The sequence below is a fragment of the Rhineura floridana genome, chromosome 3, assembly GCF_030035675.1.
Source record: "Rhineura floridana isolate rRhiFlo1 chromosome 3, rRhiFlo1.hap2, whole genome shotgun sequence".
NCBI classification, from domain to species: domain Eukaryota; kingdom Metazoa; phylum Chordata; class Lepidosauria; order Squamata; family Rhineuridae; genus Rhineura; species Rhineura floridana.
In genome coordinates this window covers 124,463,304-124,491,126 of record NC_084482.1, presented here as the reverse complement: position 1 = coordinate 124,491,126, position 27,823 = coordinate 124,463,304, and the positions used below count along the sequence as shown (strand labels likewise).

Below are 27,823 nucleotides of genomic sequence, written 5' to 3'. Positions count from 1 at the left end.
ATATTCAGATATCTTTTTGAATCCACTTGTCAGTTGTTCATCTTGCATTTTAAATATTTTAATTAAATGAAAACATGAGGGAAATAGAAGGCCTTTATAATCAATACAGAGTTATTTTCACTTACAGTGTGCCACTGGCAGCTTTGGAAGCAGTATGATACTGGTCACTGGATTTTATATAAAAGAATAACAATGTACAAATTATGATTCTCATACATTCCCTTAAAGGCCAAGAAGAAGACTGGACATTGCTCCAGAGAGTGGGCTTTCACTGCCTGATTTGCACATTAGTGCATTCTAAGTAGCAAGTTTTACTTGCAGGAGAGTTGCTTGGTCTTTATTTTTTCTCCCTCTCTTTTCCTGTGTAGATTGTTGAGGAGTTGATCAATGGCTTGGAATCGCACATAGAAAGCAGAGATCACTTCAGGAACTCCCTTTTACCATGCATACCCACACAAAGTCAGGAAACAAGGTCAATGGAAAAGTTTGTTTGTTTTCTCCCTGCAAACTGCCACTTGGGTGGTTTAATACTTGCAGCTGGTTTCCATGACAGTGTATAAATGATTACTTGTATATACCCCAAACTGCCTCTGGACTGCAACTGGAATTTTTTTAAAAAATCAATGTTTTTGAGAAACAAACTTAATTCTGTTGTAGACAGATGCGCCCTCTATAGGTCAAATCCTAAAGAAAAAAAATAAGGTACTCAGAGTTTGAAAATGAAATGGACTGCCTTCAAGTTGATTCTGACTTATGCCGACCCTATGAATAGGGTTTTCATGGTAAGCGGTATTCAGAGAGGGTTTGCCATTGCCTAGCTGATTTTATTTATTTATTTATGGCATTTGTGTCCCTTCCTTTGTCTAAGGAGCTCAAAGTGATGTGTGTGGGACTATCGCAAATATATTGTTTTATAAACTCAGGTACTCTCATATTTTAAGCCCAGATACTTCCATGATGTCTTTTTCTAACAGTAATAGCAAACTGTCTCTCTTCATTACAGCAATGCAGTCCAGTCATACTGTGAAAGCCTTATTAAACTGCTCCTTGGCATTGAGATATTACAGGTAAGAGGACTTTACCCTTTACAGTCATTCCAACTATCCCTTGTCAGCTGGGTGTTGATATATGTGGAATACAGACAGAGCCAGTGAATGGATAGATAAGCCAAGACTTAAAATCAAGATTGACCAATTTTGTAGGCTTACTAACCAACTGTTATTGGATGCACAGAAAACTTGGGGGATGGCAGCGCTTAGCTTAACTTCATATTTCTGGGGAAGGAAGGAAGAAACACAAATCCTCTTTGTTTTCTTGTTTATTTACAGCATTTATGCCCAGTCCATTAGCCAGATAGGCTCTCAGAGTGGCTTTCAAAAATCAGTTCTAAGCCCTGAGGCTCACAATCTAAAAAGATGTGACAGGGAGTGAGGAGGGAAAAGCAAGCTTAGGCACAACTTCTTAAAGTTACAAGCAAAATCAACGGCGGTTCTGGCTGTCTTGTCCTTGATAAAGAGCGATTCCTCCCCTACCACACTCTTCCCTCCACCCCACACAAGATCAGATCCAGGAGCACTGTTGGTGACAACATCCAGACTAGGGGGATAAGGCAGCTCCCACCACGCAGTTGTTTCTTCAGAACTATTGCTACTGTTTCTCCAGCACAAAGTGAGAGGCCTCTCGCTCTCCTTTCCCTTCTCTCTGTGTGCAGAGGAATTTCTCATTCCTTCCTCCTCTGAATTCTCTGTAGCTTATGGAGGAAGTGGGAGGAGATCTTTGTGCTGTGCATTCATAACAAGGATAGTCCTCATGGCAACCAAATAACCAGTTGTAGACTCCTGGACTGAAATAACTATAAAAATAGAAAGGTTATGGGCTGTTTCCTCTATGTATGGATGTGAAAGTTGGACAGTGAAAAAAGCTGACAAGAGGAAAATCAGCTCATTTGAAATGTGGTGTTGGAGGAGAGCTTTGCGGATACCATGGACTGCAAAAAAGACAAATAATTGGATAGAACAAATTAAACCAGAACTATCACTAGAAGCTAAAATGATGAAACTGAGGTTATCATACTTTGGATACATCATGAGAAGACATGATTCACTAGAAAAGACAATAATGCTGGGGAAAACAGAAGGGAGTAGAAAAAGAGGAAGGCCAAAGAAGAGATGGACTGATTCCATAAAGGAAGCCACAGACCTGAACTTACAAGATCTGAACAGGGTGGTTCATGACAGAAGCTCTTGGAGGTCACTGATTCATAGGGTCGCCATAAGTCGTAGTTGACTTGGAGGCACATAACAACATGGGCTGTTTCAGGCTTCATGTCTAGACTAGTTTCTACAGATTTGGACTCTCTCATATTCTATGTACATAAGAAAGGGCAAAGTAAAGCAGCCTGTGTCCATTAGGGTCCCATAAAAACAAATTAAATTGCATTTGTGGATGGGTTTAATTGATAAATATGTCCTTAGAATCACCACTATCTAACCTCTTCATGCTCAAATAATGAAGAATGTCAGAAAAACAAAGGTGACTGATTTTCAGGCTCCTGAATTGTGAGCTGTGTTTTATCTAGTGATTATCTTTGCAGCTGGAAATGGCATGAAATCTTGAAATTACTGTAAAAGTGCATTTATATTAAATTGTTTATTGTTTCATTCTAGCTTTCCAAATGTCCATAGTTTTGGGGTGTCATCCAAAGTGAAAAGATCTGAAAGCATCTGAATGGATTAAATGGAATCATTGTGTCTATTGACCTGCAAATATTTACAATGTCTTTTTGTACCAGAAATTAGCACTCTGGGTAATTTTTCTTGCACTGCTTCGTAGTTGAGAATCCCTCTGTTATGGGGGACGATGGGGAATGGATCTACAGTGTTATATACAACACGTGTTACTTCATTGTAAAATTAATTTCTCAAAGTGTTTTATCTTTTTTTCTTTTGGAAGCCTGCTGTTATAAGACTATTATTTGAAAAACTTCCTGAATTTTTTCATGAAAGGTAAGCACTCACTATTGTAACTTGACTTTTGTGCATTTTCTGCTCAATTACTTGTTGAAATATCCAGATTGGATCTCATTTGTAGACGTGAAATTAAAAAAAAATACTTTGTCCAAGGTCCTGAGTCTTAAGTGAGTGTAAAGCATGTGTGGCTAATCTGTGGCCCTCAACATATTGTTGAACTCCCATCAGCCCCAACCAGCATGGCCAATGGTTAGAGGACTAAGACTCAACTTTCTGTTCTATGTTGTTGTCTGCTGTATAAGGCAAGCCTTAGATGGTAGAATAAATAGACTACAGTGAGTTGTTACCTACTTTGCTGTCAGTCCCAAGACTGGGTTTCTTTCTTGGCTCAAAACTTAGTGTGCTTCACAATGTTATTGTGCCTTCCTCCTGTTGGAAATAAAGATGGCATAGGATCTTTATTTCCAACAGAAATTGTTAATTGTTCCTCCTGCTGGGAGGAAGGGCGGGATATAAATCAAATAATGAATTAAATAAATAAATAAAATGATGGTTCATAATGCATCTAGAGAGGAATGAGTAGGGCCCTACACAGCTGCATCCTGATTTGGCTAATTTACTACTTTCTCAGTAATGAAAAGGAACTATGACTTATGTTTGATATCTCCCCCACTCCTTTGTCCTTCTGATCTTTCAGTGTGGGCAGTGATGGACTCAATTTACCCCGGCTCATTGTCAATCAGTTGAAATGGCTTGACAGGATAGTTGACAGCAAGGTAAGTATCAGCAATGCAATTGGCAGCCTGTTTCTCCTTGTATGTTGTTTAACATTCAGTGAGCATTACCAATGTGCTAGGTAGATGCTGGTTTTTACAGCATATAACAGAAGAGTGGGGGAACCTTTTAGATTCCATGGGCCAGATCCATATCAGAGTCTAGTGTCACAGGCCAAATTTCAGTCACCTGACATCGCAATGAAAGTCAGGACTTCAAAGCATCGTGCAGAGTTTTCAAAAAGCTCCCTTAGGCTCCCGATTGTGTATTGGCAGCTGTGTCTCTATCTCCTCCCCATCTGACATCCCATATGACTTCATGTACAAGGCAGGGGGCTGTGGTTTGGTCGGAGGTTCTCCATCTCTAATATATGTTGCATGTTTCTCAGCTATTTTACCAAGGAGTCAGCAATATCCTCAACTGGTTTAGCATGTAATGTTTCATTATTCCCATCAAATGGAGTGCAATGAATTTGTATTAGCCTAATCCTTGCTGAATGAAGCCTATGTCTTGTACTGCCAAACCACAATGTGTTGGGCAAGCCTACAATACATGATAGCTAGGAACTACTTCATTATGAACATAGAAAGGAACATAGAAAACTGTCTTTTACCAAATCAGATCATTGGTCCATCTAGCTCAGTATTGTCTACACTGACTGGCAGTGGCTCTCCAAGGTTTTAGGCAGGGAATCTTTCCTAGCCCTATTTGGAAATGTCAGGGATTGAACCAAGGACCTTCTGCGTGCAAAACAGAAGCTCTACCACTGAGCTGCGGTCCTTCCCCAAGTGTGTCAAAAAATTAGAGTCTCGTCTAATAATACTCATACAGGGTTTCTGAGCAAAAAATTAGAAGTCTTGTCTAATAATAATACTCATACAGGGTTTCTGAGCATAGCCTTGAGGTACAGTCATGTGGTTCTGCTTTCCCACATCTAGCCATTCCAGGGCTCTGAAGAGGAAGCTTATAATAAACATTGTCATGAGCCCCATGGAGAATATTTGGCAGGATTGGGAGAATGAGGAGGGGGTTGCAGATGTTGAAGAAGGGTCTGGTGAGACCATGGAGGAAATGCTTCCTTGGATTCTTGGTGTTCTTCCTCTCTCTCTCCCCCCCCCCATTTCCTTTTGTTTATTTTTGACTATATGTTTGTATTGTTGCTTTAAATAAAACTTTAATAGAAGTATTAATAAACTATAGTTCCTTGTTTTATGCAAACTGGGAATTAGAGTTAACAGCTTCAGAACAACCCCAGATGTTAAGCCATGGTTTGAAGTTGGCTTAAAATCCTGGCTTGCTCAAAAACTGCTAACCATAGTTTTCCCAGTTCAGTCAAAATGGGAAACCATAGCTAATAGAAAACTTCCTGGTTTGTTTGCTAGCTCACACAAAGGGAAGACAAAAGGGGATGGGTGTGTACTTGTCCAAATCTGTTTGTTGAGTGAGATATAACCATCTGAACTCTTCCATAGTGAACCCATTTATAAGGAATGACCTACACATGGATCTCTTATCATGAGCTGAATGTGGTAGTAAATGCGTGATGGAAGAACAGCAGTGTGAAATAACCCTAAAGTACCACAAGTCAGTACAGGCATTCCCTGCTTAAAGTAGCTTCACTTAAAGTAGCCTCACTATAAAGTACATGCTCCATACTCCACCATACCCCGCTTAAAGTAGGCGCGCTTCGCAATAATGGACACTTTATTGGCATGACGCCGCTGCCATCTAGTGGTGATTGCATGCAGTACAAGTGAAGACAATTGCTTCACTTTAAGTACATTTTCACTTAAAGGACACTCTCCGGTCCCATTGCGTATGTTAAAGCGGGGTATGCCGGTACTGTCTACAGTGACTGGTAGAAGCTCTTCAGAGTTTCAGATCAGTCTTTCCCAACCTGACCTGGAGATAACAGGAATTGTACGTGGGACCGCTTGCATGCAAGGCACATGTCCCGCCACGGCACTTTGAGCATGTGAGACCTAGCATGTTAAGGGGAAGCTTTTTATATCACTTCAACTCTGGGGAAAGTTTCACCTGCTAAACCTCTAAATGAGAGCCCTGCCAGGAAAAAAATGTGTAACTCTAGGATGGCAAACACATCAACACAACAGTAATTTTAAAGAAGCATTCTAAAAACAGTTAAAACATTTGAAAAACAGTTACCGTTAAAAACATGATTTCATTCAGTGATCTGTGGGTTGCCAGGTAGAGTCTTCTCATCCATCAAATGCCTGGGTAAACAGGGATGTTTTCAAAATCCTCCTAAAAGTCAATAACGATGGAGACAGGCACACCTCACCAAGGAGGGCATTCCACAGATTCGAAGCCACAACTGGAAGGTGCTGTCACAGGTCAACGCCAGCTGGGCAGCTCCCAGTGGTGGCACCACCAACAAAACTTCACCTGCCAATCATAGGGTCCAAGATGGTTGATGTTCAGCAAGGTGCTGTTTAGGTACTTGGGTCCCAAATCATTTAGGGCTTTATGTGCTAGTATTGAATTGGGCCTGGTAGCTCACTGGCAGTTGGTGCAGCACTTTCAGACTGGTGACACATAATCCTATCAGGCTGCCTCACTTACCAGCCCAGCAGCCACATTCTGCATTAGCTGCAGCCTCCAAACCATTTTCAAGGGCAACCCCATGTACGGGGCATTACAGGAGTCCAGATGGAAAGGCACCAGAACACAAACAACTCAGGCCAAGCTATCCTGGTCCAGGAACAGCCATAGCTGGGTGAATTAGTCTAAGCTGGGATTCTAGTGACAAGTTGAGTCTAGGAGTACTCACAGACTACAAACCTGTTCCTTCAGGGGGAGTACAACACCTCCCAAAACAGGTTGTACACCTAATTCCTGAACACAGAATTATAAATGTTGTTGCCAACTGAGTAAAAGCTTAAAGGCTGGATTATAAATGTAAACAGATCTAATGCTGATGATAATAAATAGAGCTCTCCTGCAAGACCTGGAAAATATCGAAGCTCTAGCTCATCTGGGACAGCATTTCTGCTTTCTTATCTTGTTGGTGTATTAAATACAAAATACAATAGCTTTGTATGCTGCAAAGATGCTATGTTATCCAAATTAGCAGTAATTAATATAGTATATTAGAAGTGCTTTATAGATGGAGAGGAGGCTTATTTGGTTAATCAAGGCTACTGTGGTCCATCCATTCCCCAGTGGTATGGATTCACTGATGTGCACAGGGCGTCATTCCCTCTCAGGATTGACTTCCCATCTGTACAATTATTAATTGTTTAAGCAGTTTCTATGCTGCTTTCAAGATCATAGAGCCAAAAGCTGCTTACAATTTTTAAAAAGTTGCAGTAAAACAACATTAATGACTACACAGTTGAAATCAATACAACTCATTAAATAAAACCAAACAAGCAGCAGGTAATAAAACCATAAAAAATACCAAAGCTAGCCCTTTCATTCCTGACACAGGAAATGAAAAGCCAACTGGATGAGAGAAGTCTTTACGCTCATCTAAAGGAAATCAAGGAGGGAGCTGAACACAACTCTCAGGGAAGGGAATTCCATGAATGGAGAGCAGGGACACTACTGAAAAAGCTCTACCCTGTGTGCCTACCAGTTGTAGCTGTACCCAATGACAAATCTACCAGCAGGGTTTCTGAGCCAGTTGTAAGGCTTGGGCAAGTTCGTATGGATGCAGGGGATCTTTCAAGTAGCCTAGTCCCAGGGCTTTAGAGGTCATCATCAGCACTTTGAATTGAGCCTGGAAATGCACTGGGATGACATTTCAAAATATCTGTATGCTAAAATCCTACAAAGCGTACATATATTTGCTTTTTGTAAACTGCTTGGAGGTTTTATTACAATCAAGTGGTGTATACATTTTGTTAAATAAATAAATTTCTGATAAATAAACCACTAGCTTAATTTCCATTCAAGGTACATATGTAGCATAAAGATCCTGGCTTCCTTGCGTTTAAACTGTCATCATTAAGGAAATGTCCTTTTCCTGTGTTCCTGATGTTTAAAGCTTCTGTCATCTGCAGGATCTTGTTTTGACAATCATGCAGATGATTTGTGTTTCTCCTCCATCGATCCAGCATGATATTATCACAAGCTTACCAGAAATCCTGGAAGATTCCCAGCACAGTGAAATTGCCAGAGAGCTTAGGTATGTTTGACACTGCTATGTTCTCTCTCTTACTGTAATTTCTTGATGGCTGTTTCTGGTGCCTTAGCTGAAAATACCATCTGACTAGGCATAAGATGGTGAGGAGGGTGACCAGGGTGGTTGAGGGGATCTGGAAGCTAAGTCTTATAACGAACAGTTGAAATAATTGGAAATGTTTAGCCCGGAGCAGAGAAAATTAAAGGAAGACATGGTAGTAGTCTTTAGATATCTGAAGGGTTGTCATACAGAAATTAAGGCACATTTCTTGCCTGTTGAGAGCAGGACTACATCTAAAAGGTGGAAATTGCAAGGAAGCAGATTTTGGCAGATTGTACAAGCACAGGCTGCCTCAGGAGATGGTGAGCTCTTCTTCACTGGAAGTATTTAAGCAAAGGTTGGATGGCCATCTGTCAGGGATGCTGTCAATTCCTGCCATGAGTAGGGAATTGAACTAGATGATCTCCAGAGTGCTTCCAAGTCTAAATATCTATGCTTTTCTGATTCTGTTTGGTTTTATGCTATATATATATATTATATGCTTGCCTATGCAGCCATTTTTTTTTTTTAGTAGACAGTCATTTTAATGATTGTTTTGTATTTTAAAAAAATGTTTTTATGTTGTACACCACTCTGGTATTTTGTGAGAGGGCGGTATATAAATACTTTTATAAATAAATATTGTAAGGCTATATGGCTTGTTTCCTTTGTTCCTTTTTAAACAAACAAACGTTTGTTTAAATATATTTTGCCTTGGCATTCCAGAGCCTGCATCCACGCTTGTAAGAGGCTACATTGTTTCTCTCAAGTGTTCTGAGATGGAAGACATTGGGTTACCTAGAAAGTGATATAAGGCATCTTTAAAGTATGATCTCTGCCCACAATATTTCCCTCTATCCAGTGCCACCTGAACTGGTGGTGGCAGCACAATACTTAAGGCTGCATCTGTCGGTGCCACCTTTACAGTCAGTACGAGCTTCACTTGATGCACTGACTGTTTGTGCTTTTCAGGTTCTACATAAAATAGCAAGATTTCAGCACAACTTTCTTCCCTCCTCCTCTTTCTGTAATATGGCAATAATGATATCAGATGGCCACAAAATTCAAACATTTTTGAATTGATCAATTGATCCTGATGCATTTCAGCTAATGCTTCTTCAGGGCAGAAAAAATTAAAGTGCACTTTGGCAGACCCATACAGGCTCATCGAAATTGTAATTTTTGTCACAGGCTACTTTCTTCCACCACCTATGGAATAGCCATACTTTGTTCTCTCTCTTTTTATAGGACATCTGCATGATATCATCCTTAGAACATGTTCTCCTCATGTTTTCCCTGTTCAGCTTTTGTTTCCCCCACAGAGCTCAGAAAATCCACATTTTTTTAACAAAAGAGAACAGCTGCAATTTCTCTAGGTGTAAATGATCCATTGTGCAATATCTGGTTCTTTCCACCACCCCCTTTAATTGTAGTAGGGGGAGATCATGACAGGGAGTGCGGCAGGGGGAGGAGTGTTTTGCCCTTTCCCTGTATTGTATATTTTATTTTATTGTTTGGTTGTATATTTTAAAATCTTTAGTGAACTATTTTGTGTGTCTTTGATTAAAAACTAAAAAGGGCAGATGGGGAGATACATGGACACATGTATGCAAATATACAAAACGTCACTGCGTGCTGTGTTTTGTGGTGCCACCCTCTTTTGTCGGTCCTGTTCTACGGTGTTACCTAAGGATTACTGAAAGCATCTGTGTAACATGTTTTGAACACTTGGAAGTGTTGCTATTTGTGGTAAATAGCAAACACTGGCAAGCTATATGTCCACTGTAGAGATAAAGTGCAGTTGTAGAGCATAAATAGTTCATTTTGTAGGTATTATGAAAAAAGTAATCAGGAAAAGTACTCTCTTCTAACAGTCTATGAAAGCTTCTTGGTGCACTGATATTGAATGGCCTATAGTCAACTACTGTAGTTTGGGAATGTTGCTAGAGCTTAAATGTAAACCATATTTGTTTGTCCTGCATTTTAGTTCCTTGTTAAAGGAGAAGACTGAGCTAACTGTTCCAATTCTGGATGCTTTTACCAGTTTGAATCTAGATCTGGGACTTCTGTCTGAGGTAGGAAGCCCTGTGTTAAACCGGTAGGCTCACAAACACAATATAAATGTTGCTTTAAGTCATGATATATATGGTGCTAGGTACTGTTTCCCCATAAATATGTACAAGCACTGAGTGGAAGCACAGGAGACTTAGAAGAAATGATAGGAATCAGGTTTGCCCAGACTGGAAGTATCACATTCTCAAATCCACTGAGCAATCTTCCCTTACTATTCAATTTGGACTCCAAATCTAGATAGCAAAGTTACGATGAGATGTAATCTTGGTGGCTGCTCCATAACTATGGAATGCTCTCCCTCTAGAGCAGCCTTCCCAACCAGTGTGCCTCTAAATGTTGTTGGACCACAACTCCCATCAGCCTCAACCAGCATTGCCAATGGTCAGGAAAGATGGGAATTGTGGCCCAACAACATCTGGAGGCACACTGGTTGGGAAAGGCTGCTCTAGAGACTGCCTAAGCCGGCTCCTAATCATTTTCTGGAACTTCTGAGCAACTTCCAAAATGTGGGATAGCTTTTGATGTTTTTTTTTTGTTCTAATACTTCAGGATTCTAGTATATCATTTTCAGCCTGTGTGAATGTTCCACTAAAATCTCCTGAGAGCCCTAGGGATGCAGCAAGCAAGAACGGTAAATAAATGCTATGCCTTTCCCCTCTCCTACAGCTGAACCATGTGCTGCTCTTGCCCTAGGTGCGCCAGTCTGTTATAATCGCTGCCATAAAAGTGGAAGATCTGCCTGTAGTTGTTAAATTTATTCTCCGTTCCATCAAGGCCACTGATGCAGTAGAGGTAAAATGTCACCCTTTAAAGCTGAAGAGACCAAATCATGAGTATCCTTTGGAATTCATAGATGCCCAGATTATGATAAGCACTCGAACATTTGCTTTCTTTCTATGTATGAGTAAATAGATGAGCCAGCACACACTTACGATAGGTAAAACTGACCATGGGGAGGAGGAAGGAGAGGGGGAGGAGGGGATTGGAAGGGGTTGGGGATGGGGAGGGAGGATCAAAGGAAGGGGGAGGGAATAGGAGGGAGAAGGGAGGGTGGGTTTGATTGTTTGTATACTTTTTGAGTTCAATGGGATTTATTTCTGTGCAATCGTGTTTGAAAATGGAAATGGACTGCCTTCAAGTTGATCCTGACTGATGGAGACCCTACCAATAGGGTTTTCATGGTAAGCGGTATTCAGAGGAGGTTTACCTTCCTCTGAGGCTGAGAGGCAATGACTGGCCCAAGGTCACCCAGTGAGCTTCATGGCTGTGTGGGGATTCGATCCCTGGTCTCCCAGGTCGTAGTCCAACATCTTAACTACTCTGCCACACTGGCTCTCATTTCCTCTTTACCTAGGCAGATAAGAGTGTCGTTTGACTAACGAAGCATTCATCCTTTAATTAGGTGCCTTATGATTCTTAAAGCAACATGTCTCTGGCTCTGTGCTAACTACCTGGTTAGCATATTGCAATAAGAAATTAAAGAACGTCTCTTGCTGCTGTGCCAGTCAATTCTTTACTTGCTGCAGAAAAAGGATTAAGACCAAATATTTTCTTAATGGGAAGAATTTCCTCCTCCCTTTTCTTATTGCTCATTCAGTTCTCCCTTCCATAAAAGGAAGCAGAATTGGCATTTTCTTTTTACAACTATTTTAAATATGATACTTACAAAAATATCCCCTTGCCAGTCCAAAACAGTGTTAAGTTTGTGTGTGACTGATAATTCCATCAATTATAAAATGACTAAAAAGTCTGTCTTGTAGTAGTTTTTATATGCTGCTTCCTTACCTGTTCACACCATTTTCTCCTCCACAGTCACCATCTTAAAATATATGATCACAAACATTTGTGTGTGTTTGTGAGTAATAGTGGTAAAAACTAATGCACTTGTGTTGTGCAGGTAATTTCTGACCTTCGTAAGAAGTTGGATCTGGACTCATGCGTTTCACTTCCACGGATTCATGCTTCTCAGAGCAAGCTCAGGAGTCAGCCTCAGGCAAGGTTTGTGTGTGATATGTCTATGAGCTGACATTCAGCCGCATCCTAAGACTGGTTGTGCCAGTATATGAGCACTTAGGATGAGGCAAACCAACAGCTATAGCAACACATTGTGAAAAAACTTAATATTGCATCAGGCCTCTGGTGCCTTTGTTAGCATAGATGGGAATGCAGCATTTCATCTCCTTTTGAACTGTTCACTTTTAAATCTCACTATTTAATTGCCCTCTCCCTTTCAGCCAAAACAGTGCCACCATCACAATTCTGTATTTGCCTATGCTCATGTTCTCTGATTGTTTTTTGGCACTATACACACACATCATTAACTTCTCCACTGATCCTTGAGTGGAGGACGGGAGACATATGTGTTTTTAGTGCCTTTGTTTGCCGCCCTGGGCTCCTGCTGGGAGGAAGGGCGGGAACTAAATCAAATCATAATAAATCATAATAATAATATGGAGTCCACAGAATATGTGTCACATGGAGGTTGCCCTCTTAAAGATCATGTGAATCTTTGAGCTGGTCTAGGCGTTGCAGCCCCCAGGGGGTGGGGAAGATGTTTCGTATGGCAGAGGTAATGTGTAGAAAGGGCTGCCATGTGAATTGTCCCCATCATGTGGACAGTCTTCCTACCAGCAGCAGCTGCCAACTATTTAATGGAGGCATGACAGTTCTCCACACAATGGAGGTGATTGACACAACAAGGGGACATAAGGTGTAGGTGTGCACATGGACCATCCTAAGCATTTCCCTACATGGTTGGTGCAACTGTTGCATCTCCTCCAGCTGACTGTGCTGACATCTTTCTTTGCTGTTACCTTTGCCTTGGATGGGGCTGCTCTTTTGTGCAATTATTCCTGCTGCCTTCACTTTAGTAGGTTCCCACTTCATCACTTCCTTTTAATGTTGTTCTGCCTTATTTCTGCCAATACATTATTTTGTGGATAGTAATTTAGCCATTGGAGTTAATCTTGAATCATCCTTTTTACCTACTAAAGCTGCTTTTGTCATTGTTAAGATGGAGTAACTCCCCATCTTGTGCTTCTTTTCAGTCTATCTGCAAGCCAAGCAAGCATTAACCAGGACTGCATCAAGCTCCTTTTTGAAGTTATAAAGTCAGCTGTTAAATTCCAGAAGACTATTTTAGAAGGCTGGATTAAGGTCAGGGTGTATTTTCCCTGTGGATCTGCTCTTTTCCCAACTTGTCCTTTTTCACATGCAGCTTTATAAAAACATATTGTGCTTTAGATTTTTATTAAAATGTTCTGTCAAAATCTCTTTTTAATAAAATTGTATATGAAAGATAGAATTGTTAGAGAATGGCTCTGTTGTTGAATTTAGGCTTTGAGTTTCATTTGGGAAAATCAAAATAGAATAGAATTATAGAGTGGTAAGGGCCATTGGAAGTCATCTAGTCCAACCCCTGCTCAATGCAAGATGTAACATACAATCATAGATGTTGTGGAAGATCAGGAAAAGAGCCATATGTGCTAAAGAAAATATGCAGTGAAGATGAACCGGAACATGCATTAGTAGTCTAATGCCCTGCTGACCTATTTGTCATACGAACAGCCTGCTGGATCAGGGCAGTGGCCCATCTAGTCCAACATGCTGTTCTCACAGTGGCCAACCAGCTGTCCTAGAGAAGCCCACAAGTAGGACCTGTAAGGCACACACTACTGGGAAGGAGCAGCCTTGCTAACCATGGAGCTGTGCTCCCTATACAGTGCCATCCCTTCATGATATAATCTTCTCATTGTGGTATGAAGCCTTTCTAGGTCTCTGTTGCCAACAAAGTGTTTTAAGCGGCAAATTATACCCACTTACCTGGGAGGTAACCCCCACTGAAAGTGGGACATATGTTTGTGTAGACATGTATAGGATTGTGCTGTTATGGAGGCTCCCTTATCTGTCTTCTTCATCTGATGCCTGAGTTCCAGGCTAAGGTTATGGCTAGTTGCAACTTTGGTAGAATAACAACTGAACCCATGGAATTAATGCTAGGAATGCTGTATGACTGGGACTGAATTCCTTTTCAGCCCTGTTAACTCAAAGCCAAAGGAAGATTACAGCAAGCTTGTAATGAAAAGTAATAACTCAATACACTATAACCATGCAGGGAGGATGGAGAGGTTGCAGCTGAAAATCTGTATTGGGTAGGCCAGAACAGAGACTTGCATTCCTGAAATGGGATGGATGGATGTCTCTTTCCTACATCCTTCTTCCCAGGTCTTCTGTTTGGGTGCCTGGCAGAGCATGAATTAGAGAGGGAGGCTCCCTTAATTGAGTCCTCCCTTTGCAGGCCCTATAGACTCACAAAGGAGATGACCCCTAATAAGTTTCAGAAGCATTTTGGCTCACATAGCAGAAGTGCCCAGATGTACTTCTCCTCCCCATCCCACAGCACAACCTTTGTGCTGAGAAGGTATAGTCTGTAGTAGGAGGGTTCTTAAGTTCCAGTAGGTTTCCACTAAAAATATCTATGTCAGATTTTTACATGATTTAAGGTGATCCTGGCGATTGGGAAGTGTGCTGTTGGAGCGATGCTATTTGTGTCTCTTGTGTAGGGTGGTTAATATATGTAATTGTACAGCATTGACAACTGTCTCTTGCTTTCTCCTCCTTGTCTAGGCTATTGAAAACGTTGCTTCTGCCTCTGACCACAAGGTAATATCCTGTGTAGATTCTGCAGTAGCTATTCTCCACTTAGAACAATCCTTTTTGGTCATGTTAATTGGAGAGAAGCTTTGTTTCCTTCACAGCATCCTCTTTGAAAATTTCCCTGCAGCAATTTGGGAAAGTGTGGAGTTGCCACTTGTGGAGTAAGAGGGGACATACTGAAACTGCTCTTTATCTTCTTTCCTTGCATTTCTAGCAGATCAGAATTCTCCTTCTACCTCAGTCTTTGTAGCAAATCCATCCTTCACTCAAAACCATTAGAAGTAATGTGGTAGTGGTGGTGGAGCAACCTTATGTTCATGCATTAAACTGAGAGATCTCAATCTTTCAGGTGCCTCTGGTGTAATGACAGAGAAATTTGTCCCACTCTTTGGCCAAGAGTTTAGAATTCTGTGTTAGATGCTTGTCAGATTTTGCTGTTGGGAACTCTCTTCATTGTATGCACATTTTATATTTGATTTACATGATTGCAAAAAAATGGGTCATTTCCAGAATTTGGATTCTATCCTCTGTGTAATTGTGCTGTGGAAGAAATTCTTATCAGCAAGATAGCCTCTAGGAATGAATTCCTGCCCTAACCACTGAAAGCTTCTTAGCTTATTGTAAACAGTGCCTGTGAGCTTCTAGTCTTTCTGCTGAATCATAAGCACTAGGAACTTGCTATCTTAAAAGCAAAATTACAAATATATTTTTCAGAATGTTGTGCAAAATACTACATACCACAGATTTTAGATCCCTTACCTGGTCTGTTCCTTATTCTTCCATTGCTTGGTGTTAACCTTATCATAATCAGTTTGGTTATTTTTTACTTTGTCTGTTCCTTATTCTTCCATCTTGCTTGGTGTTAACTTCATCATAATCAGTTTGGTTGTTTTTTACTTGCCAAAAGGTTCTGGATCTGATAGTGCTGGTCATAATCTATGCTACAAGTGCCAAGAGCAAGAAGCAAATTGAGAGAGTGCTGAAGAATAAGATTCAGTCAGGCTGCTTACGAGAGCAGTTACTGCACAATGCCTTCCGTTACTACTTAACAGTGAGTGCTCATGCTGCTATACGGGTCAGCATGCTGGCAACCATTCCCCATTCCATCATCTATCCTAAAACCTGCATGACGGTTTACCAGTTCATATAGAAGCCTTCCTTATTTTAGCCAGGTGGTTGTGTACACAGGTACAGTTCAATATGGAGAGTAAAACAAGCAATCCATGGAGACTGTCACAGCAGTTCTTGTGATTGAGGTGGCTTCAATTGGAGAAATGGCTGCTAGCTGCCTCCACGCACTGCCTGGTTTTTCTGAAGAAAGTAATGAGACTTGTATGTAAGAACTGACCCTGGGATTCAGCATGTCACAAAGATGTGCTTTCTGAATGTGTGCTTCTGAGGGTTGTATTCAACTATGTCCTACTTAGAGTAGACCCATTGAAATTAATGAACCTAAGTTAGTCATTTCTATTAACTGTAATGGGTCTACTGTAGGACTAGCACAGAATAATATCCTGACAGTAAAAGTCATAGTCATACTTGCTTTTTTTTAAAAAAGGCACTGGCCGTAGGCTTCTTCAGGAGGAAGGGCAGGATATACATTAAATAAATATTAATAAATAATAATTGCTAGCCTCGTCATTGTCTCATCTAATGGGGATTTATGCACAATTTTGGAAACATGTCTGTCAAAAATGGCAAGTCACTCTAGTACCCTAGTATTTTGCTTGTTCATCTATGTGAGATGTTGAATTGCTTCCTGTATCGGTGCTGATCTTATCAGGACAGTAGATTATAGAAAATCTTATCTTAGAGTCGGATAGAAACTTGGAAAGGCAATAGAAATATGTATCAGAGGGCCTTTTTCTTTTGTCTGCATCCAGGTTATGAGAGACCTCTTTCCAGCCATCCTGTCACTGGCTGAGATATTTGTCCACTCAGCAGATCCCTGCATTGTCTCTTTTGGCAGCTACATGTACAAACAAGCCTTTACAGCCTTTGACTCTTATTGCCAGCAGGTACAGTGATATGTCAGTTCCATTCTCTGCTTGCTGAAGTGTGCGTGTGGTGTTGTGTACACGCACATTTCCTTAGAAGTCACAATGTTTTCCTGAAGTCCCAGGGCCCTTGACTACTTCTGGTTCTAATACAGTGGGGACAGAAATGGCATCGATCAATTTTTTAAAAGACCAGTTTAAATCAAGTTTCTTGTTCTGTAGCGGGGCCAGGTCGGGCACTGGCTGAGGGCCTAAACCAGCCATACCTGACCACACTATTTGCTGCCCTGCAGCCACCACAAGTAGAACTGGGCCCTGTCCCTGTTGGGAGGTTGGCAGGTCATTGTCCACACTGTGACAAGGACCCTTCCTGAAATCTGGAACCTACCCTGTTTGTAGTTCATGCCTTTCTTGAAAAAATGTACCTGCTAATTCCATTTTTTATTTGAAAGTAAAAGTTATTTTATAATAAAATTATTGCAGTCCATCTCAAAGCAGTGTACAAATTAAAAGGATAAAACAAACAGTAAAATCAAAATAATATAAATAAAATGCACCTGATAACCCAAGGGTACCATTAATTAATTCCTGACATTAAACACCATTGAGAGAAGAAGAGGTTAACATATCCTCTTCCAAAGCCTGTGTTACCTGCCCCTGTCCTTTATAACTCCATTTCTTACATGAAGATGCCTGCTGTACTCAGTCTGAGAAGCATATCTCTGTTCTGTGTTTTGCTCTGGTTTATGCCTTCTTTCTATATAGTTTCCTGTCATTCTGTACAGGCCAGCTTACGTGAGTGCAAATTATGTTAACCAATAGCTGGAGAACCAAATGAGCATAAAAGGTGAAGAAGCCATGCTCTCAACTGAGCATCTCTAGCCCCTAGGCTACAAGGCCAGTGCCCTTCTGTCCAAAGCCAGAATGTATGCTTTTCATTTTTCCTTTCCTGTCTGTTCCCTGCAGGAGATTGTGGGTGCCTTGGTAACTCATGCGTGCGGTGGCAATAATATTGAAGTCGATGTCTCTCTGGATATGCTCATTGACCTGGTGTCTCTTCACACTTCATCAATAGTTCCATATGCTGTCTTTCTGAAGGCAAGTATGATCCAATGCTAGGAGCTTTAGCTCTGGAACCAATAGTTTAAAAACTAACCTCTCAAATGACAAGACAGAAATGCAAGCAAAAAGGAGGTAAAAAGAACATATTTTTTTAAAACGAGAATTTAGATTCTTACAGACATTCAACATATCCTCAATTCTGCTTACTTTGTGGTACTCTTAAGGGCAAGTAGACACATGGTACACTGCAGAGACGGAACCTGTGGCCTCTTCAGATGTCATTGGACTACAGCTCCCATCATCCCTGACCATTAGCCATGCTGGCTGGAACTGATGGAGTCCAGCAACATCTGGAGTGTCACAGGTTCTCCATCTCTGGTATAAAGCATGAATGGAATTACTTCCATTTTCATTAAGTCTTGGATGATGATTGGATCCTTTCTAGCTCTCTGGTTTATATACATTTGAGAATTTCCCTGTGAAGAACAGGACAGAGGTCAAAAGAGGACAGAATATTAGGCGGAGTTGTTGGTGTGAGATTCTATGAAAACAAAAGTCCTACTATTATTACAATCCCCATGGTCCACTAACAGGTGTCTTGCTTGCAAAGAGCACTAAGGATCGCCCATCATTTAAGGCATATGTAGTTTGTCTGTTAAGTAATCCTGTGTGTGCACTCTTGCACATAAGTCCACTTAGGGCAGCATATTTTGGAAGAATCTTAGCAATTGGCCAGTGCTAGATGGTTCACCACAGATTGGTTAATGGTACACCTTTTGCCACCTCAGACAGAGAGGAAGCTAGTCTACGTGCTACATTATACATCAGAATTTATCATGAAGATATGGAGTGTTTGGCTTAATTTGATTATCTTTCCTTTTCAGAGCATTGTAGACTATATGGATAATCTGAGTCCACACCAAATCCGGAAGCTATTCCACATTCTTAGCATGTTGGCATTCAGCCAGGGGCACAAAAGCAGCCATATTCAAGTGAGTGGAAATGTATCTAATCCTGTAGACCTTGATGGATGTATACTACCTCCAGGATTAGAGGTATTTTTCTGAGTGCCAGTTGCTGGGGAGCACAACTGAGGAGAACTGCTATTACACTCATGTTGTGTTTGTGGGCTCGGATCAGCATCTGGCTAGACACTTAGAGAACAGGATGGGCCTTTAGTCTGATCCAGCAGTGATGTTCTTATGACACGGACCTAGTCCTGTATCTGATTGCTAATGTCTAGATGCCACTGATAACAGTAAGATTTGTGAATGTGTTAATAGTGGATGTCCAAATTTGGTGAAAGTTGCCAATACCTGATAATTTGGAGATTTAGGATTCAGACATACTCCACTGAATCCCAACATACGTATATGATTCAACCATGTCTTGAGTTTTTCAAAAATTTACAAATTTGTCTGGGATTAATATGTAAATGTTGACAGTATAACATTCAGCTGGGCATTCAGTATAACATATGCATAACGCTGTGTTACAATCTGTAACATAGCCAGAAGAGTGGTTTTACTCGCATAGCCTTTTGCTGTTTGGGAATTCTTGGGACGCAGTACATTTTAATATCTAAGTATTATCACCCAGAATTTTTTCCAATTCAGCTGTGCATCTTTATACTTCCTATTTGTTGTCGATTTGCTCTTGTTTTCTTCTTGATCCCTCAACTTTTCGAATTATATTTCCATCCACAGTTTAGAGGCTCATGCCTCTTGCTTGTTTTGTGAAATATAGCACATGTATACTATATTCCCCCTCCCCCAGAGTCGTCCAAAAAATGCATGAACAATCATGTGTTTTACTACATCCCGAGGAAGATTTGACAGCAGAAAACATCCCTCAGGCAGGCTCTGGGAGATTTGCAGAAAATATAGTTCTGTGCTACTTTTCTCGTTTCAGGTGTTAGAGGCTTTACCTGTAATTCAGTGGTGTGAGATTTACTGCATGCACATCTGGATGAGGTATTGCTATTTCTAACACTCCGTTTCCTTTTTCCACGCAGGATGACATGCACATGGTGATAAGGAAGCAACTATCCAGCACTATTCCCAAGTATAAGCGCATTGGGATTATTGGTGCAGTTACCATGGTGGGTAGCATGGCAGCAAAAAGGTGAGGAATGGAGTAGAATTTTCATACCATCATTTAACTCTTTTGTAGACACTGAAGGAGGGAGAGTGAGATCTCTTGATAACTGCACCATTTAAAGCCCAAGAGAATAAAGCCATTTTCAAAAAATTCATTTCCATTAAGAGTAATGCAAATAATATACCTTAGAAAAAGCGAGCAGCAGGATCTGTGACTTTGTTCCCTGTGTAGGGGAGTACATGCAGTATATGCACACAGTGCAAGAGAGATGATGGCCACATTCTGTACAAACTTCTGCGAAAATGACGTGGATATTAATGATCTGCAATACATGTATGATTTATTGGTACCTTGTAAAAGGTGGAGATAGAATTCCGCATTCTTGGGAATGTTAAATGAATAATATCAAAATGCATTCTGCAGATTATGAAGGGACCCCAGCATAAAAGTGTTTTGTTGGGTTTGTTTTAATTCTCTGATAAGATTCGTGTTGTGGTCAAAAACTCAATAAAACTATAAATTAAAAAAAGGTGCTCTTGTGAACTGGGCTGTGGAGTCGGAGTCGGAAGCAATTTTGGGTGGAGTCGGTGTCGGTAGAAATGTACCGACTCCGGCTTCAAAATAAAATTAATAATTAAATTTTTTTTGTTTTAATGTATTTTAAGGTCTTTTTATGATGTCTTAAAGTTTTTTAGTGTTTCTGTTTGCCACCCTGGGCTTCTGTTGGGAGGAAGGACGGGATATAAATAAATGAATAAAATAATCTACATTTGCCATTTATGAAGGAGTCGGAGTCGGACGGTAGAAAAATAGAGGAGGAGGAGTCGAAGGTTTGATGTACTGACTCCACAGCCCTGCTTGTGAAGAGGCCCCATTCTCTCAATTAATTTCTATTCCTTAAACCAGCCTTTCCCAACTAGTGGGCCACCAGGTGTTGCTGGACCTCAACTCCCGTCAGCCTCAGCCAGCATTGCCAATGGTTAGGAAAGACGGGAATTGTGGTCCAACAATATCTGGTGGCCCACTAGTTGGGAAAGGCTGCCTTAAACAATATTGTTTGGGGTTGGTCAGTTACTTTGGAGGGGGTGGGGGTAATATGGAGCAGGAAGAAAAATTTCAGAGGATCTGAAGGCAATTATGGCTTTAGAAGCCACCCTCCTACCCATGTAGAATGATGATAGTTATATCATTGTGAGGATTAATTAGGCAATGAATGATGATCAATGAAGTGTAAAGATGAATGTAATGAATTTAGGGCTTTCAAAACAACATTAATTCCTGGATAATTCTATGGCTCAGAACAAGATTCTCTATATGTGAGTGCCCAACTACATCAGACAACAGTAATTAATATAAAATATAATTTCAGGAGTAAAGAAAATGGACAGCTACTGGAACGGGCACAGCTGAACAAGGAGCAACGTAGGCAGGCAAGTATGTGGATGTTTGCAGGGCACCCCTGGGAATAGGTAGCCTTGAAAAATCCTTGAAAAAATTGCAGCAGAGCTGAATGGGAGGGAGAGATATTCAGTGTAGACTATGGAGAGATATTCAGATCAACATAGAAAAACATTTGTTGCTTCTTTCTTCCTCCGTCAGGAATTGCTAGGACAAGAGACAGTGAATGATATTGAAGTCATACTCAGAGTAGAACCTATTGCAATCAATGGGTCTACTTTGAGTGTAACTCAAAGTAGGCTATCTGCACCTTGTTCCTTGCTGCCACTCCTCTCATGGATGGGTTCCTTGTTGCTCATCTGCTATGCCCACTGCCCTGTATGTGTTGTTGTTTAATGCCACATTGATACACAATAAGACCACTCTCATCCATGATTTGATTGTGCATGAAGGTGCCGATTTGGTGTGCATTACCGAGACCTGAGTGGATGAGCTGGGAGGAGTGGCTCTGACCCAGCTTTGCCCATCTGGATACTTGGTGCAAAACCAGCACAAGCTGCAGGGATGGGGGGTGGAGGAGTTGCTGTGGTCTACAGAACTTCCATCTCTGTCACCAGGAAACCACTCTGTCTTGGAGCTGGCTGTGAGAGCCTGCACCTGGTGTCAGGCCAGGGAGACAGTAAACTAGGGTTGCTGCTGGTGTACCATCCACCCTGCTGCCCAGAAGCTTCTCTGACTGAGCTGGTGGAGGCTGTCTCGGCTGTGGTGTTGGAGGAGCCCAGAATGATAGCGCTGGGTGATTTCAATGTCCATGCTGAGGCTACCTCTAGTGTTCCAGCTCAGGACTTCATGGCCTCCATGACGACCATGGGGCTGTCTCAAGTTGTCACTAGCCCAATGCATAGGGCAGGGCACCCCCTTGGCTTCGTTTTTGCTCCAAGATGAGGCTTGGTTAAGAGGTCAGCAGAGTAAACTTGGAAGAATTAAACTAGGGATGGGTAAGTGGGAGCTATGGAAGGAGCCAAGATGTCAGTGTCGATAGAAAATGTGTATGTAGATTTCAGATATTAGTTAAGAGGTCACATCCAAATTTGGCTGCTGGTGTTTCTCATAATGTTCACAGGGGAACTTGCACAGGGTGCATGTGCATATATAGCTATCACAAGTTGCCTGCACAATTATCCTTTGAATGTTATGACAAGAGCCATCAGCCAAATGCCAGAGTGACCTTCTTTTGACTGATGTCACTTGTGGTAACTTCTAAAGCCACTTGGAGTTTGTGGGTTGAGTATGAACATTTGCAAGCTGAACTCATGTCACCGCCCCTCCCCTCCAAGCAATTTCTCTGCTTCTTTTTTCACAGATTACATCTTTGCTAGAGCTGGTGTGCTCCTGCTGTGGACAGGTCCCCCAGGCCTTGTCTCTCTACTATGATGAACTTGCCAACTTGATTCAGAAAGGGAATCTGGATTTTCAGATCCTGGTAGGATACAGAGCTATTGGTCTCTGTTCTTTCAGTTATAAACATTGCATAATCATAGCAGGGATAGTATTATTTATTTATTTATTTATTTATTTATTACATTTCCACCCTGCCTTTCTTTCCATGATTGAAACCCAAGGCGGCTTACATATGGTTCCCAGGCAGTCTCCCATCCAGGCACTGAGCAGACCTGACCCTGCTTAGCTTCAGCAGGGAGCTGGCCTTATGTTCCTTCAGACCATAGCCTGGAACTAGTATTAGCTGAGACAGTAGCCTGGTAAGTCATGGTAAGAGCCATAGTCTGAAACAAACTATGGTTTATCATGCAGTGTGCTTGTGCACACTGCTCAGATTGCACCTCCCAGCCTTTACTGAGCTGTGAGGAAATACACCACAGCACTGGCTTAGCATGCAAACCAGCGCTCATGGTTTATTCCTCTCTAAACAAGCATGAGTTGTCCAACGTGCATTTTTGGTTTTTCCTTTCCCCAAAACTCCTCTCTTATTCCAGTGTGCATGCTATAGCATCACGCCACAAGTGAGTGAAATTGGAGATTGCAATCTACAGTTGGCAAGGCACAGATACAGCTTTTTAATATATATTTTGAGATGGTGTTGGGATCTTTCATGGTATGTTCCATATCTATAGTGGACTGCAGAGTTCCATTGTTTATGCAGAATGTAGTATCAAGACAATCTCTACTTGCGTAGGAATGTTCTAATGTGCTAAATGGATGTGAGTTTGTCCATCATGTTAGCAATATCTGAAGGAGGTTGCAGTGCTGTCTTGTACATGGTATGTGAACATATGCTAGGAGGAAGGGCAGGATGTAAACCAAATAATAAATAAATCATGTCTCTAGTAAAGAGGATAATATTGTGGGAGATATATTTTTAAATGCTGTGAAGTTTCCATAGAGTACAGGTGGGCAACCTGTGACCCTCTGCCACATGTGGTGTGACTCCCCCAAGTTTCCTGTACCTTTCTGCTGTTGCCACTGCCAAAAAGCCATTGAAGAAAAATAACGTCAGGCAGATATTTCAGGCAGGCCAGGCAACTGAGTTCAGGAATTAGGACAAATTTTCCAAATGCTCTGTGTTTTTTCTGGATAGACCAGCCCTTTTGAATCTGGACTGCTGTTTTTCTTCTGGATTGTCTCCTTTTGAGTGTGGGGAATCACTCGCTGCTTTACTGACTGCAGTTAGTCGGTGGAGAAAGGGTGGCTTGAAGGTTTTGGTGGGGGGAGCCACAGAGTATATTTATGTGTTTGTGTAAATGGGTGTGTGCTTCCCCCAAGAGAATGTGGTCCTCAACCCTAAAAAGATTGCCCATCCCTACTGTAGAGTACCTGTGGTGTCCTGGTTGAAGTTGGCCCCTTCAAGGAGACTTGAAGATAGTTTCTGCATCTTGGTTTCCCTCCAGTGGGAGTAGGACCACCTTATCTCTACAAACCCACAAAGAGTTATGATGGTGTAGATTTACTCAAAGAACATCAAGACAAACTCAGTATCATTTAGTTAATGCTTTAAATTTTACTGTGAGAACATTTTGGGTCCCTATATAGCATTCATATCTGAATTCTGACCACTTGCTCATAAGGAACCCACACAGAGAAGATAACTTTGCCACTTCTGAGCATTTCCAAAGTGACCATTTACTCTCTAAACTGGGGTAGCTAAAGCCTGGGCCAGAGGTCTAGGCCACCATCCCAGCAGATCCCCACACACACACCCGGATTTAAACCTCTTCACCCAGTCCTATGTCCTGGTGGGGATGAAAATCACTCCCTCCTCAGTCATCAGATCAGTCATTTGATGAGTAGGGAGGGGGAGATAATCCCTTTCCTGAACTTTTCTGTATAAATGAACTGAGGATGGTGTGTGTGTATGTGTGTGAGAGAGGGGGTGGTGGCCACACCCACTATTGTAATGCAGCCCTTGGAGGGTTGGCCAAAGCTGAATGTAGCCTTCAGGTTTTGTCTTATAAAATGATTGCTTTTTGCTTTAAAGACTCTCGTGCATAGGAGAGTCAAAAGTTCATGGCAAGATTAAAAGCACAAGGGGTGTTTTGCTCAGGAAATTTTGTACAAGGGGATATTATACACTGGAGGGTCAAAGGTTCATCCTAGGAACTTGGCAGTTAACAGGAAATAGAAACTCAATCAGGAGTCTATTCTCCTAATTGGCTAGATTTTTTTTATTTTTTATTTTGTGGCTTATTTATGTACTGCTTTTTGGCTCAAAGGTTCCCAAAGTAGTGAACAGGATATTAATACAAAAGACAAATACAATAAAAGTACAATAAATCAAACAAAACAATAAACTTTTAGCTGCAGTAGTAGGCAATACTGGAGCTAAATCTAACTCTTAAGATCAGGTTTTGCAATAAACTAAACAGCAGTGGCCCGATGCTGCTAAAATGCCCAGCTGCATGACTCTTACTGCAACGAACCATAAATGGCAGATAGCAATTTTCCAGGACGCTGTCAATTTGCTTCAATATTTGCCAACCTAACAAGATGGCCTAATGTCATAAAAGGTTGGGAGGGGGAGTGAAAATAATGGGTTGTATCCAGTGCTGCAGTTCTAGTTGCTCAAGAGATTTCCATTTGCACAATGGAACTTCCCCCTCCTCTCCCTTGCAGCTTCCCACACACCCTCAAAATTTGGGTCTGGAGGTCGGAGAACTGTCCAGGGCAGATTTTGGGTGTGCGTGAGGAGAGGATGTGAAAGTCCTATTGTATAAATAGAACTCCATGCATGCGGTGTTAAATATAACCCAATGTATATAAGTCAAGCTAGAAAACAAGGTAGTCAGAAGACTGTTTGGTCTAAAACATGAAGAACTGGAGTTGGAGAGCAGCAGGAGGAAGGAACCAGGGAAGGACCATGAAGGGATGCAGATACTGAACTGAGGAATGCAACGGATAAGAACTGGCTTGGTGAAGAAACCAGTCTAGAATAGGTATAGCTGGATGAGTATATCTGTTTCCTTTTTTTAATTTGCTCTTAAGGGTAACTATTCAGACTGTAAAATTTGCTTTTTTCTAAAACCATTTTCTCAGTAAAATGTTTTATTTTGGAAAATATTACTCCAAAGCTTTGTTATTTATTCCATCTAACCTTGTATTGAGTTGTGGGTTAGGCCCATTGAATTTCAGAAGATTAATGAGCTCTTTTGTGGAAGCAGACAGAAAGAAATAAAGATATCCACCTGGTGAAGTTAAGGAGGAGGGGTTCTTTAGCTAGTTTGTGTGACTCCTTTTCTCTCACAGTACATGCCATAGCCTGTACCATCTTACTTCTTAAACTTTATTTCTTACTATAAGTTTCCTCTGTGGAACTGTTTTTTTTTTCCACTCGTTTAGGAGTGGATTGAGGACAGTGTGAAGGAGGACTTTGAAAGAGATTTTGTGACAATTCTTCTCCCTACAGAGGACAGGTATTTCAAAAAAACACTACTGAATGCTTTTAGTAGCAAGAATTCTATCAGTTATTGTAGCATTGACCATGAATTGACATTTGGTTCCTCTGCAGTGCTTTCCTGTTCCCAGTGAAGGCCCTGTATAGCTTGGAAGATGACAAAAGTGAGGGAACAATTGCTATTAATTTGTTGCCACTGCTGTCCCAGAGCTATTTGAGCAAGAATGTGGATGAAATAGCAGCTAAGAGCCAGGACAAAAGGTCAGTGATGCTTGTCTATTCGTACTGAGACTAATAGAGAATCTTCTAGGCCATGACAGAATGTGACTCCAGATGGCAAATCTTAAAAAATGAAATGGAATCATGGAAATATGTTCTTTTGTTTCTCCAGACAGAACTAGTCAATATGCAGGCATTTTTGCTAAATGCTTAGAAACAAATGGACTGGATTGGGGAAGGAGCAACAGACACATAGTATACCTTCTCAAAACAGGGTCCAGTGCCTTGCCACAGCTTGCAGTCCCTGGGTTTTTGAGTGCATCCCTACCTCTCAGCTACCCCAGCTTTTTTCTTTGTTCTCTTGAACATGGGATTTCAGTGACATGAGGGGAGGCAAATTATGCCACAAGAAAGACACAGGCAAATTTAAATATACTTTTCAAATTTTGCCAAATTTTACATTGTAGGAAGAACGTAATAGGAACACAGACAGCTGCCTTATACTGTATCAGACTATTGGTCTACCTCACACAGTATTGTCTATAGCAGGGGAGGCTAACTTGTGGCCTTTCAGATCCTGTGGGGAATGCAGTTAATGTGTCTATTAAAGAGTCCCAGAAGAAAAAAAGCATAGATTTACTGTAATATAAATACTGCATGTTTGAAAAGGTTTTAAGTGATGTGGGACAACTCTGTGCCTGTCGTCCTTTATCATCCCTATATAGATTTAGGCAAGTTTAGCCAATGTGGTACCCTACATTTGTTGTTGGAGTCCAGCCCCCTTCATCCCTGACCATTGGCCATGCTGACTGAGACTGATGAGAGTTGGAGTCCAACAACATCTAGAAGGCCATAAGTTAGCCACCCGTGGTCTAGGGTCTCAGACAGTGGTCTTTCCCAGATCTGTCTGGAGATACTAAAGATGGAACTAGAACCTTTGCAGGCAAAGCATATGCTCTACCATTGAGCTACGACCCTTCTCCAGTAACTGAATCCCCCACCACTAGTTCACATCCTTTCATCGTATATACGTTTCTTCTTTCCTTTTTCTCCCCAGGGTAGTGTCTCTGGTATGCTTGCCGCCATTCTTCCGACTGCTGAGGCTCTGTATGGCAGAACTGAATAATGGGAGTTTGGATGATATTGATGCCGTGTTAGGTACAGGATATGGACAGTTGGCTCTGCCTGATCTAACCCATCCCTGTAATCTGTTCGAAGGTTTGGGATGTTGCAGCTGTGATGTTTGCCGCCCTGAGCGCCTTCTGGAAGGAAGGGCGGGATATAAATTTAATTAATTTAATTTAATTAATAAGTAAAATGTTGAGGTAGAACAGGATTGTGAGCAGAATATTACATAATTTGTTGGCTGTTAAGTTATACCATTCAGTCTCCCATAATAGACTGAGTTACCAGCAACCACTACTGATGTGCTATTTACCTCCCAGGCACACTTAACTTAGTTTTTTTCTTGCTTTGGGAAGAA

General features: G+C 41.3%; 1 protein-coding gene across 2 annotated transcripts in view; it reads left to right on the top strand.

Moving 5' to 3' along the window:
• Positions 1-27,823, top strand: part of FANCD2 (FA complementation group D2) — a 60,668-nt gene that overhangs the window by 8,290 nt on the left and 24,555 nt on the right. For both annotated transcript variants that reach the window (XM_061617759.1, XM_061617760.1), the window contains exons 5-24: positions 369-472; positions 1,004-1,067; positions 2,953-3,005; positions 3,667-3,745; positions 7,769-7,893; positions 9,917-10,004; positions 10,696-10,794; positions 11,900-12,000; positions 13,050-13,158; positions 14,629-14,664; positions 15,566-15,709; positions 16,542-16,676; positions 17,622-17,753; positions 18,602-18,709; positions 19,732-19,841; positions 21,187-21,247; positions 22,579-22,698; positions 26,067-26,140; positions 26,236-26,382; positions 27,398-27,498. In XM_061617759.1, coding sequence (XP_061473743.1) covers positions 369-472; positions 1,004-1,067; positions 2,953-3,005; positions 3,667-3,745; positions 7,769-7,893; positions 9,917-10,004; positions 10,696-10,794; positions 11,900-12,000; positions 13,050-13,158; positions 14,629-14,664; positions 15,566-15,709; positions 16,542-16,676; positions 17,622-17,753; positions 18,602-18,709; positions 19,732-19,841; positions 21,187-21,247; positions 22,579-22,698; positions 26,067-26,140; positions 26,236-26,382; positions 27,398-27,498 — 1,990 coding nt within the window. The remainder of the gene's footprint in view (positions 1-368; positions 473-1,003; positions 1,068-2,952; positions 3,006-3,666; positions 3,746-7,768; positions 7,894-9,916; positions 10,005-10,695; positions 10,795-11,899; positions 12,001-13,049; positions 13,159-14,628; positions 14,665-15,565; positions 15,710-16,541; positions 16,677-17,621; positions 17,754-18,601; positions 18,710-19,731; positions 19,842-21,186; positions 21,248-22,578; positions 22,699-26,066; positions 26,141-26,235; positions 26,383-27,397; positions 27,499-27,823) is intronic.